Source organism: Orbicella faveolata, unplaced genomic scaffold (genome assembly GCF_042242905.1).
Source record: "Orbicella faveolata isolate gen_17 unplaced genomic scaffold, um_ofav_v1 contig_24, whole genome shotgun sequence".
NCBI classification, from domain to species: Eukaryota; Metazoa; Cnidaria; class Anthozoa; order Scleractinia; family Merulinidae; genus Orbicella; species Orbicella faveolata.
The window spans coordinates 14,089,882-14,104,000 of record NW_028301552.1 but is presented as its reverse complement, the minus strand read 5'-3'; the positions used below and the strand labels follow the sequence as shown (position 1 = coordinate 14,104,000).

The 14,119-nt window shown below is 39.2% G+C and overlaps 1 protein-coding gene and 1 pseudogene across 1 annotated transcript; one reads left to right on the top strand and one right to left on the bottom strand.

Moving 5' to 3' along the window:
- Positions 1 to 9,536: 9,536 nt before the first annotated feature.
- LOC149110500 (uncharacterized) lies at positions 9,537 to 10,688 on the bottom strand (annotated as a pseudogene).
- A 426-nt stretch (positions 10,689 to 11,114) lies between these two features.
- Positions 11,115 to 13,707, top strand: LOC149110499 (uncharacterized). Its single transcript, XM_089291454.1, has 2 exons — positions 11,115 to 13,158; positions 13,498 to 13,707. Exons 1-2 carry the CDS (start codon positions 11,527 to 11,529, stop codon positions 13,705 to 13,707), a joined length of 1,842 nt encoding a protein of 613 aa, XP_089147580.1. The 5' UTR covers positions 11,115 to 11,526.
- The last annotated feature ends 412 nt before the right edge of the window (positions 13,708 to 14,119 follow it).

Below are 14,119 nucleotides of genomic sequence, written 5' to 3'. Positions count from 1 at the left end.
GGTGATTAACTGCATGATGGTTTTGTGATATTTAGAATAGTTTAGCGCAAAAAGCGCAAGGTATCCAAACGCTGAGGTTGATAAAGATACTTTAAGCCCTTGTTAAGTTACACAAACTTTGCCATTTCTTTTTTCCGGTATTTGTCTTTCAACTCCATTTATTTTTCTCGATGGAGTGTTTTTCAGGTGTTAGACTACTGAGAAGCACGTATGTAAAAAGACACATACCTGGGATACTATATATAAGCGATGCTATTTCACTACTTTGTTACGCTTCACAAATTAGTTGAAATCTCTCCCCAGGAATTTGTCTCTTAACGCTATCAAAACGTTAAATGATGGAGTAGTTTCCCATATGAGACAACTGAGATACTTGTAATTAAACAGAAGCTTCAAGAACTTAACCACGGTCAGAAAAACAACAACATAAAAAGAAATAGAAAAATTTGGGTTTCGCTGCTAATGATTTTTTTCTTTAAATAGACATTTTATTTTTTGGACAGTACAATAAAATACATTACTTACAATACTACATACTTACAGTAATAACAATACACTGTATCTCTTACGGCTAATTACATAACTTACTTACGGTACTTACAATACTGGTTACTTACACCTTGCACACTGTCAAGTACAGTACTATTCTTAAACTATTCGCATCCTTTTTTTTTCTTTTAATTGTTATTATTTTACAATGACACATGATATATACTTGCAGTTTTTTTCCCTTATATGTACAAGCTTACAGTTAAATAATAAATATGAAATTAAATATTAATTAACCATAAACAACAGCAGCATATAAAATTACAGTAAAAAAGCCCACGTCCAAAATTTTGGAAGTGCTTTTTTGTGCAGTCGCGATATCTTAAGATATCTTCCTGGAATGAACGATAGAAAGTTTTGAAAATCTAAAACATCTCCGCGAAGGCTTGTGCAGAAAATGCAATGTTTGGCTATCAGTAGAGAATAATTTAGGACTCGCCAATGCTATGTCCTATCATGACAGCCGTAGAGTATATGGCTTATGGACAACGTTATTGTTTCATTTGTTTTTTTGGTACCACCAGTCTTGAAACAGAATCCAGAAATCGACTGTTAGTGTGCAGTTTATTAGCAGGTGATGCAACGTTTGTTCTCCTTCATTGCATAAGTTGCATATGGGGCTTTCTGAAATGCCGTCTCGATAAAGTGTAGCACGGGTTGGAAGCACGCTATGAATCACTTTATACTGAAACATTATTATTTTTACTTCATTTGTGACTGCAAATGGCATAAGATAAACCTTCTGGATGGTATTTTTCTGCAAATCCGTGGCTTAGAATTTTAGTTTCAGCAGTGGGAGGAACGAAGATGGTGTTTAAAAGAGAGGAGTAAATAGACCTGGTTCTTAGGGTGTTGACAGTGGTATCGTGTGTGACGTTCGGAATAGGGCTTTTAAGGTAAGCTTTCCAATTTTTTGGGATTGCGTTAACCAGGCCATAGTATATAGTGAAAGGAACCTTCAAATTGAATTTTATTGCAAGTTCATGCCACTTCAAAAAATCCTGATTTTGGTTAAATAAGTCGCTTATCTTGGTAATGCCGGCGTCATACCAATAAAAACAGGTTTTTTTCCCACAAGAATTTTCCTGTTATTTCACACTATTCCGTTTCTACGATTTGTTTTGGAATCGATGGCCGTTGAGATTTGACCTCGCACCAATAATCTAACATTTTTTTTATAAAATGTGGGAAGCGTATCATCAAGGTGAAGTATACTTGTTGTAAAGGTTCATTTTGTTAGGAAGGCAAGACCACCATGTTTGTGCAAGAGCTGGTTAGGAATTATTTTTTCAGGAGGCTTGTGACTCGTCTTGCACTCTGTTGACCCAAGTTATTTTCAGCGCTTTTTCCATGATCTTAAAATCACACATTTTCAATCCGCCGTTTTTCTTTTCTCCAATTATGGTGTTTCTTTTGATTTTAGGGGGCTTCCCTGCCCAAATAAAGTTGAAAATGAGCTTATTTATTTCTTGGATGTAGTGATCTGGAACAGGGAGCACGGAATTTGAGTAAATCAATTTAGATATCCCAAGTGTTTTGACTATGCTAATCTCTCCCTGAAGAGTTAGCGTTTTCTCGAGGGTAAGCATTTTTTCACCGAAGTTCAGTCTGTTAGCACTTTCTTGGTTGTAAGAAAAGAAGACACCAAGAGCATTGATAGGTTCTTTTGGCCACTTAAAATCAAATGTTTCATCTGTTCTGTCTTTCCATTCGCCTAAACACATTGCTTCGGTTTTAGTGGTGTTTATTTCTAGGCTAGAATGCTCTTTGAAATCATTTAATACCCTCAATAGGCTCGTAACGGAGTCGAGGTCACGAACAAATACTGTTGTGTCGTCGGCATATTGACTTATTTTAAGCTCATGCTTGTTGACTTGGATACCTTTAATAGTAGGATCATTTTTTATGGATCTAGAGAGTAGTTCTATGCCGAGAACGAAGAGGACGCCAGACAACGGACAACCTTGTCTGACTCTCCCTAGGGAGAAAAAAGTCGAAGCATGACCGTTATTCAGAACACAGCTGGTAACATTGTAATAGAAAATTTTTATCTAATTTTGAATGTCATGGCCGAAGTTGAAGAGCTGAAGTGTTACTAAGAGATATTTCCATTCAATGGAATCGAACGCTTTTTTGAAGTCCAAGAAAATGGCAATACCTTTTTGATTTAGCTTATCTGTATAATGTATTAAGTCGTAGATTAGCCTTACATTTTCACCAATGTAGCGGCCTTTAACGTAACCAGTTTGATCGGGTTTATTAACGTTGGCAAGACTTTTTCAATTCTCTTGGTTATAACTTTAGAGAGAATCTTGTAGTCGACGTTCAGAAGTGAGATGGGCCTTAGATTTTCCAGAATAGTTTTATCCTTGGATTCTTTTAGGATAAGCGAGATTATTCCTCGTCTTTGACTTATACTGAAAGCATACCATGCTGAGAAGCAAAATTGTAGCTGGCTAGCAGATCATGGCAGATGTAAGGCCAAAAGAATTGGTAGAATTCAGCTGGCAGACCATCTGTGCCCGGGGTACGGTTTTGTTATTGTAGAAGTCCTTAAGCGCATTTGTACATTCTCCTTCGTTTATTAATCCTTCACAAGATTTCTTCTCTTCTTCGCTTAGTACGCTTACGCTTTCTGGATTAAAAAATGTCGAGTTTTTGAAAATTTTGGGATTGATATTAGTGGAGCGGTATATAGCGACTCAAAAAACTTTTTTTCTTCTTCTAAGATTTAGAATTGATCTTCTATGTAACAATTTTCCCTAACTTTGAGTTTTGAGACTGTTTTAATATCATGATGGTGTTCTTCTAAGCTGTAGAAATACTTTGTGTTGCGTTCTCCTTCTTCATGCCATCTCACTGTGCCTCTTAGAATTGAGCCTTTGGTTTTCGTCAACATGATGTTTTTGACACGTGATCTAGCAAGTTGAAGTTCGAATATGATGTTTCTGTTGTGCGGGTTATTTTCTGCTCTGGCTTGAAGGTCATTTACTTTTTTGTGCAGTAATTTTTCTTCATCTCGATATTTTTTCACTTTTCGTTTAGAGCACTTGATCGTGAATCCTCTTTATCCATTTTTATGGGGTCCCATTTTAAACCTAAATCATGAGTCTCGTATTTCTCCTTAAAGATTGGAGTGTTCAACTTAAGTGCTGTTACGTATGCTTCATCTTTAAGTAAGGCTGTATTAAATTTCCAGAAGCCCGGTCTTTTTTGGTTTAGGAGATTAGACTGGAGAACACGTGACACAGCGGAGTGATCAGATTCGGGTGCGTGGATGGTGAAACTAAGAAAAAATCTAAGCGACATTGAATTTGATACGATTTAATTCTCCATGTGAAACACTGCTTGCCTTTGTCCAGGATTCGCCATATATCACTTAGGTTATATAGATCACAAAACGTGCTGATTTCTTGGATGCATATGCATATGACAGCTGATTTTTTAGATACAGGTTTTCCGCCTCTTTTGTCATTTTAGGTGAGTGCGCAATTGAAGTCTCCTCCAATTACAATTGTATCTTTCGCGAATTCCTCAAGTTGTTGGTTTAATCTTTTGAAAAAAGCAACTTGTTGGGCGACATCGTTAGTTGCATAAATGTTGACGAGAACAATAACTTTCTCTTCCAGTGACAATGTTAAAATAATAAACCTTCCTTGTTCGTCTGGAATGACTTTTTCAACTTTGAAATTCACAGACGGATTAATTAGTGTTATGACACCTTTACTATGGTTTGTGCCGTAGCTAAAGTGACAGGCATTTTAGGTCGAAAGCATTGGTAGTATTGACGGTGTTCATTTTGTTGGCGGTTTAAAGGAACACAAGCCAGGCGGAGTGATAAATAAACACGGATTTATATTATTCTGACGGAATTTTGTTGACTCACGACAAATTGGGACAAAAACTAATTTAACTATTCCGCTGATTGGCTGCTGCGAGAATGTGAACGAACGAAAAAAGAAGACGCTTATTTCAAGCAAAGCGGGTTGGTGTAACATGTAAAGTTAGATGTAACATGTAAAGTTAACATGTAAAGGAGCTGCTTGATACTCATCTGGAATATTCGAGATGTCAAAAACATTGTTATTAATAAAGAGAGATCTGTTGACTACCTTCGCGTTGCGACCTGCTTGTTTAGCAGCGAACATGGATTGTATAAGGGTTTTCCTTTCTTTGTGAACTTCTCGACTGAGCAAAGTCTTGGGTCATATAGGTTTCACTGTATCTGGCTGAGGACTTGAGCCCGTTTTTGACATTAAATACAGCAGCCCTGTCTTCTCTCACAACAAATCTTGCGATGATCGGGCGAGGGCGGGGAGGAGTAGCGCATTTGTTTTGCCGTGGTTTGCCAACGCGGTGAACACCATGGAATCGAATCTCTTCGGCGTTCATTTTGAGATCATTTTCTAGAACATCATAAATGATATCCTTTAAGCCCTTGTTAAGTTACACAAAGTTTGCCATTTCCCGATGGAGCCATTTCACTACTTTGTTACGCTTCACAAATTAGTTGAAATCTCTCGACAGGATTTTGTCTCTTAACGCTATCAAAACGTTACCTGATGGAGTATTTTCCTACATGAGAAAACTGAGATACTTGTAAGTAAACAAAAGCTTCAAAAACAACGGTCAGAAAAACAACAGCAAAAAAAAAAAGAAACAGGAAAATCTGGGTTTTGCTGCTAATGATAAAAACTCGATTTTGATTCTCCTGAAAACAATGAGCTTGCAGAGGCAAAGAGTTTTTCTAAGTAAAAAAAGTGCCTAAATTGATACCAAAATGTCGGGTTTAAAACTTTAGCTATTTTTTAAATCCAAGCAGGATTTTCCCACAAGCAGGAAGATTGGAATTTGTCCCTTCCTAATTCGGTTTGCAATAATATACGTATGAAGTGACAAGTGGGTGCAAGTCATCATCATCAATATCATCGTCATCATCATCATCATCATCATCATCTTCATTTTCTTCATCATCTTCATCATCTTCATCATCTTCATCATCTTCATCATCTTCATCATCTTCATCATCATCTTCATCATCATCATCATCACCATCACTGCTCTTTGTGGCAGTAGGTGCATAAGGCCGTAACATTATAATATTATGTAAGCTGTAAAAATCATTTACGCCATTCTTACAATTTAACCTACTAAGGTGTTATATCATTGTCATAGTCCTATTTGAGACTTACAGTAAAACTTGTCGCAGGGATTTATCTTCAAACGATATCACATTCCTACCTGACCTGGTTTTTGCTGGCCTGACAGGACTAGAAACTGTGTAAGTTTCTTAAGGAATAAGAAAGCTCTAGTGCCACTATCATCAAATTTTCATATTCGATCTTTTTAATGTATATGATTCTTACGCACCTGTCCCAACCGCTTGGCTCTCCCAGGGGACGTCTTTTTTCTCATTGCATTTTTTGCATTTATCCACTACCACCGATTTTTTAGGTGGTAGCAGGCTCGTGAACAAATTTTCCGAAATTTTGGTGCGGTATATATATATCTCAGATTCTCGATAAGTATATGTAGCTTGCAGGAAAACCCATAATCCTCTTTGGACTAATGCTTTGAACAAATCTAACAGGGGTAAAGTCAATAGCACACTTTATCTACCGCAGGGTCCGAGAGCACAACCACAAGTAAAAGTGCAAGCAGTGGTGGGAGCGGTGGTGAGAACGCTCGCCTCCCACCATTTTGGCCCGGGTTCGATTCCTGCCCGGTGCCATATGTGGGTTGAGTTTGTTGTTGTTTCTCGCCAAGATGCGAGGGTTTTCCCCGGGTTCTCTGGTTTTCCACCCTTAAAAAAAAAAACCCAACATCTCCAAATTCCACTTCGTCCAGGATAGAAGACCCGCATGAAAGCCCGCTAAAGCTGATGTAGCTTTCTCTCTAGCTATTGTATTTTTCTTTTAATTCAACGTACTAGTAGAGATCAAATGCATAAAAATGTATAATTTCTGCGTCTTACACCAGGAGTAAATTCAATGAAAACATTCGTTAAAAAATTCAATTCCAGCAGGGACTCAGTATGCCTCTTATTCCATAAATACATTCGAAGAACACTTCTGTTATATCGAAGGCCACGTTCGTGGAGGATGGAGATTATTATATTATTAGCAAGGGAAGTCTTGTTGATTATTTTTATATCAGGTGATACTATTCACAGGCACCTCTCTTCAAATGCTATAAAATTTCTACCTGAGAGGCTGTTTTTGGACGCCGGTAGTCAACTGGAAAATGTGTAAGTGAAAGGAAGATTGTATGAAAGAATGCTGTGTGGTGCAACCTAAGAGTGGCATAATTTCACAAAACTTGAAAATTAAAAACAACGTAAGATGACCGGTTTCAAAGAATTTTGGAGAAGTTAAACCACGTTCTCCAAGTGTTCGGTCAACTTGGATGGGCGTGGCTCAACCAGGGACTTTAATGCTCGATCTCAGGAGGAAAAAGATAGTCAGATTCGTAAAATTGTTCGTGAGATTATTATCTACATTTTATAGAGACCAAAACGGTAAATAGCTTGCAAGCGATATAGACACTGGAAAAATAGAAGAAAACCTCATCATTCCGCGCGGTTACTGTTAAATTCTCTAACGAGAATAGAAATTCTACCTCTCGTTCTACTATTATCCATTGTCATAGTTTTATCCCTTGCACAGTTATCATCGTCAACATTAATGAAAAGAGCAACTGCTCAGTTAAACGCCAATTTTAGCTAAGTTTTGAGTTATGCTTAGCTGAACGCGTTATTCTTTGGTCCAGAAAACAAAAGTTTATATTGTTATTGAACAAAAAATTTGTCTAAACTTTACGTACGTATCGCAGCGTAATAGTTTCACTCTCACCGGGTAAAGGTTACCAAAAATAGCAGTGAAACGTTTTTATGGCCCTGTATATTAGTTATACTGGTTGTACATGCATTGCTGCACAATAACAAGATAACAACTTTGTCAAGGGATGCCTTTAAGACCACGAAGATGGCATTTCTGTATGTGTTCTACTTCTGTTTTGTAATCGTTAGCTTTATATATATTCATTTAATTATGAAATTACGATGAACATTAACCCCCTAGAGTGGCTTTTCCAAGTTAAGAAAACTGAATCGTACCGATTCACGAGATTGACCATTTGTACTAGAAACATTTTTCTGCGTTTCTATTGAGTTTTAGTAGAATTAATCAAAGCCATATCGCAGGCTCACGTTTAGGGTTTTTTATTTAAAGTTGACCGCTACCCAGGTACTGGTTTTTAACTGGATCCAGGCTCAAGCCAGGCTAGGAGAGGAGTCAGCAGAGGAGCTAAGCTTTTAAGTTTAGCTAAGTATTTTTTTGTATGAGTTCTCGATTCCGATAAGATGCATTCTGATAAGATGCATTGTTTCATCGAACATAATTTAACTCAGCGACAAACTAAGCTAACAGCAATAGGAATTGGTTGATATACTTTTATTACAGGGATTTGTCTTCCAACAATATTACAATTTTACCAGATGGAGTGTTTGCCAAACTGACAAGTCTAGAATACCTGTAAGTAAAAGGAACGATTATATCATTACAACACATTGTATGGCAATGTTTGATTCAAATGAGCTACTACTTTCATTTTTATTTTATTGCATATTACAGAAGAAAGTGTTTTGATGCTAACTATCCAAGCTACACAATAGCTTTGGGCCAGAAAGAAAGATGTTATGAGCCATAAAACTTCTCGTATTACAATTCTTTTTTAGCTTCCTTGAAATTTGTTTCCAGTAATTTCTTTCCACTAATTTCTACTATTTTACGGGGATATGTCTCCCAATGGCATTACATTTCTTCCCGAAGAGGTCTTTTCAAATCTTAGAATGTGGACATCGTTGTAAGTGGCAAATGCCATATATTTACCATATTCAACAACGTGGAAACGATTCCGCCGTTTTATCCTTAAACAAAATGTTGTTGTTGTTGTAGTGGCCTAATGCGCTTATGCCCTGTTCATACGTCGCATTTCTGCCATGCCTAATTCAATTCAACGAATTCAATTCGACGGAAATTCGACGTCTGCCGCACTTTCGACTGGTCTTGTCGCATCATCCCATAGAAATGCGACACCGATTCAAACGTCAAATTTATGCCGTTTCAAATCTAATTATACCAATTGCCGGTTTTCATATGACGTCATAATTTTCCAGAATTAAAATTTATCAATCCCTCTGAAATTTTAGTTTCATTAGATGTAACGTTTTGCAAAAAAATGTTGTGGATTCGATCAAATCGACAAGACTAGCCTCCCCTGATGTTATGTCAGTACCTCATGTCATCTAGGTGTAGAAGATACCTTTGTTATATATAAACACCAGTGAAATACCAAGTGAGCTCTCGCGCGAAAGCATGATATCTTCACAAGTGAAAAAAAACGTTATTTTCACAAGTGAACATATCACCATTGCTATGGTTACATAATAAATCCCTTGAAATATACTTAAATGTGTTGTTGTCTGATCGAAACATTTATTGGTTCTTCCTCAAAAATCTACGTTAATCTTCGGAAATTTTCGGAAAATGTTTGGAAACGTTTGTCTGGCCTTGGGACCATTTTTGGTGAATCTTCGGAAATCTTCAAAGAAAAAAGTCGTCAACAAAATAGTACATAAAAATGTTCGGTGTGTAGCCAGGCATGTTAAAAATTGGTAAAAAGGAATTAAATGGTTGTCACTGGCTAAAAATATGGTTATCGGACGTTTCGGCCACTACTGTTGCCTTCTTCAGCAAAAGATGGAAAATGCAAATGTTAAACGGCGTCCTGCTAGAATATGTAAAAGATGTGTGATAAAACTAAATGAGCAATAGTCTCTAGAGTATTCTTAATGAGTGTAAAAATTCTTAATGCCATTGTACACGTTCGGTAGCGCTATGTGTTCGTTTATAGCGTTCCTGTCTCGCACGGAATGCCAAGCTTCAAGAATTAGTCTTTGCTTCCATACTGATGATCTGTCGACAATTTCAACGCTCTCCAAATCTATTTGGTGACCGTTGAGCATATGGTGTTTGGCCAACAAAGAGTTTTTGTCCAATGTTGCTATAGCCTTTGCATGTTCTTTCATACGTGTTTTTAACGCGCGTGATGACTGACCAACATAAACACAGTCACAATCTTTACATTTGATCTTGTAAACAATGCCTCTGGAAGCCTCTTTCTCGATCTTGTCTTTAGGTTTTTTGAGTATGTTCGAGATGGTACGAATAGGTTTATGGGCGACTTTGATATTGAAACCTCGAAGAACGTTTGCGACTCTTTCGGAAAAACCTTTGGCGTAGGGGAGGATGACAAAACCACGATGGTCGGTATCATTCGTTTCTTGTTGTCTACTCCGTTGGCGGCCATTGAGAATGAAATTTGCAGGGTAGTTATTAGTGGCAAGGGCTTTCGTTACTCGTTTAGTTTCCCGTGAAACTTCCTCCTCCGTGGAAGGAATGTTCCTTGCGCGATCCATGAGAGTGCGCACGACCGAGTGTTTATGCTGAGGATGGTGGTGTGATTTGAAATCAAGGTAACGGTCGGTGTTAGTAGCTTTCCTGTAAACAGACACAGCGATCGAGCCATCTTCTTGTCTAGTTGTTTTTGTGTCGAGAAAGGCAATGGAACCTTCTGATTCTATCTCGATTGTAAATTTGATGTGAGGGTTGATGGAATTGAGATGTGAGTGGAATTCATCTACGTGCTCTCTTTTAACACATACGTGGCTGTCATCTACGTATCTAAACCACCATTTAGGAGGGTTAGGGGTCGATGAGAGAGCCTTTTCTTCGACATGTTCCATGACGAGATTGGCCAAGATGGCGCTGACTGGGGATCCCATCGGACAACCGAAAATTTGTTGGTAATGGTTGCCTTGGAATATGAAGAAATTGTTGTCGAGGACAAACTGTAGAAGTGTCATGATATTTTGGATAGACAAGTTGGTTCTTTCCGGTAGTGATTGGTCAAAGTCCAGTCTCTCTTTAACCACTTCGATTGCTAGGTGGGTTGGAATGCAAGTAAACAGTGACACGACGTCAAAAGATACTAGAATCTCGTCGGGATCTACTGACAAGGTGCGGAACTTTTCGACGAAAGATGCACTGTTTTTGACTGTGTATTCATTATTCTGAAGTGGCGACAAGATGTTGGCGAGGTATTTGGACAGTTCATATGTGGGAGATCCAATGGCACTCATAATTGGTCTGATAGGGACGTTCTCCTTATGGATTTTAGGAAGGCCATAAAAAGACGCTGGTGTGGAATCGGTGCTGGCCCTTGTCGGCTGGTAAAATTGTGACCGACGTGTCTTTGGCGAGGTCTCTGAGGGCTTTTTCCATTTCATTGGTAATGTTGTTTCATTGAGGAGGACGCCAATTGTTGATGGCGGAGGTGACCGAAGCTCTGATAAGGTCTTTCTCGGCGTCAGGGAGCTGATCTATGCCGGATTCAATTGAGGAGACAATTTGAGGCACTGGCAAAACCTTAGGAGTGATGGCAAAATTGAAGTTGAGGCTGCGCATCTCGAATTGTCACACGCAAATCAAGAAGTTCTCTCAACGCTTGTCCCAAACTACACTCAAACTACGAGAGATGATTAACAAGGAATCTTTTGACATTCTCCTCCACACAATCAAACAAAGATCACAGTGGGAAGCACAACGGAGAAGGGAGTGTCACAAGAAGAAACTCCATAACATCTTGCCACGTCCACATGGGCGCGAAATCAACCTCAAGGAGAAGTGGGTCGTGAACATCTCTGATAGACCTCTATCTACAAGTGAGCTTTCAGCATTAAGCCTCAACTTCAATTTTGCCATCACTCCTTAGGTTTTGCCAGTACCTCAAATTGTTTCCTCAATTGAATCCGGCATAGATCAGCTCCCTGACGCCGAGAAAGACCTTATCAGAGCTTCGGTCACCTCCGCCATCAACAATTGGCGTCCTCCTCAACGAAACAACATTACCAATGAAATGGAAAAAGCCCTCAGAGACCTCGCCAAAGACACGTCGGTCACAATTTTACCAGCCGACAAGGGCCGAGCCGTAGTCGTGATGAATACCAACGATTACACCGACAAAATAAACAACCTTCTAAACGACGACAAAACCTACCACAAGATAACAGACAAAAGAAGGAACCCAACATCGAGCACCGAAAAATCCCTCAACCAACTTCTCCTACAAATTAAAGATCAGCCAGCCTCGCATGACAGCAGCAAGAAACAGCTGGAACCGAAGCTCTATTACAAACTTCACAGCACCGATTCCACACCAGCGTCTTTTTATGGCCTTCCTAAAATCCATAAGGAGAACGTCCCTATCAGACCAATTATGAGTGCCATTGGATCTCCCACATATGAACTGTCCAAATACCTCGCCAACATCTTGTCGCCACTTCAGAATAATGAATACACAGTCAAAAACAGTGCATCTTTCGTCGAAAAGTTCCGCACCTTGTCAGTAGATCCCGACGAGATTCTAGTATCTTTTGACGTCGTGTCACTGTTTACTTGCATTCCAACCCACCTAGCAATCGAAGTGGTTAAAGAGAGACTGGACTTTGACCAATCACTACCGGAAAGAACCAACTTGTCTATCCAAAATATCATGACACTTCTACAGTTTGTCCTCGACAACAATTTCTTCATATTCCAAGGCAACCATTACCAACAAATTTTCGGTTGTCCGATGGGATCCCCAGTCAGCGCCATCTTGGCCAATCTCGTCATGGAACATGTCGAAGAAAAGGCTCTCTCATCGACCCCTAACCCTCCTAAATGGTGGTTTAGATACGTAGATGACAGCCACGTATGTGTTAAAAGAGAGCACGTAGATGAATTCCACTCACATCTCAATTCCATCAACCCTCACATCAAATTTACAATCGAGATAGAATCAGAAGGTTCCATTGCCTTTCTCGACACAAAAACAACCAGACAAGATGATGGCTTGATCGCTGTGTCTGTTTACAGGAAAGCTACTAACACCGACCGTTACCTTGATTTCAAATCACACCACCATCCTCAGCATAAACACTCGGTCGTGTGCACTCTCATGGATCGCGCAAGGAACATTCCTTCCACGGAGGAGGAAGTTTCACGGGAAACTAAACGAGTAACGAAAGCCCTTGCCACTAATAACTACCCTGCAAATTTCATTCTCAATGGCCGCCAACGGAGTAGACAACAAGAAACGAATGATACCGACCATCGTGGTTTTGTCATCCTCCCCTACGCCAAAGGTTTTTCCGAAAGAGTCGCAAACGTTCTTCGAGGTTTCAATATCAAAGTCGCCCATAAACCTATTCGTACCATCTCGAACATACTCAAAAAACCTAAAGACAAGATCGAGAAAGAGGCTTCCAGAGGCATTGTTTACAAGATCAAATGTAAAGATTGTGACTGTGTTTATGTTGGTCAGTCATCACGCGCGTTAAAAACACGTATGAAAGAACATGCAAAGGCTATAGCAACATTGGACAAAAACTCTTTGTTGGCCAAACACCATATGCTCAACGGTCACCAAATAGATTTGGAGAACGTTGAAATTGTCGACAGATCATCAGTATGGAAGCAAAGACTAATTCTTGAAGCTTGGCATTCCGTGCGAGACAGGAACGCTATAAACGAACACATAGCGCTACCGAACGTGTACAATGGCATTAAGAATTTTTACACTCATTAAGAATACTCTAGAGACTATTGCTCATTTAGTTTTATCACACATCTTTTACATATTCTAGCAGGACGCCGTTTAACATTTGCATTTTCCATCTTTTGCTGAAGAAGGCAACAGTAGTGGCCGAAACGTCCGAGAACCATGTTTTTAGCCAGTGACAACCATTTAATTCCTTTTTACCAATTTTTAAAATAATACATGGCTGCTTGTAAATATGAAATTTCTCTTTAAGTGTTCAACTTTGACTTTGATTTGACTTTGCAGGAGACGATTCGCGACGAATCGTGCGAATCGAGTCGACACGTCAACAATTTCACACCTCTTGTTATTTCCTTCCACGAGTCGACTTCCGGTGAGACCATTCGACTTTGCAGGAGACGATTCGAGACGAATATTGCGAATCGAATCGAATCGTCAGCAATTTCATATCCCCTGTTGTTTCCTACCGTGAGGAGAATGAGACAATTAAGTTAAGCTCAAAACATGAACCCGCAATATAGTCACGTGATACTGGTCAGCGGATACCTTGTTTTGACAGGTGTCAACTGACCATAAAATAGATGTCCAACATCAAAGATGTTCGCTGTTAACTAAGGTAGCCTCTTACGTAGAAACTCTTAGTGCTTGTCGCACGTTCCTTCGTTCCCTAAGAGCATACTCAAGCTAATGAGTCGACCGAGGCATGCAGCCTTGATTTACAGCGCACATCTTTGATATTAGATATCCATGTTATGGTCAATTGACATCTGTCAAAACAAGATATCCGCTGAAAAGTAGCACGTGACCATTTTGCAGGCTCGAGTTTAGAGATCAGGTACTCGTTTTCGATTGGATCGCAGGCTCAAGCCAGGTTTTAGGAGGAGGGGTACGTAAAAAGGCAACTGAA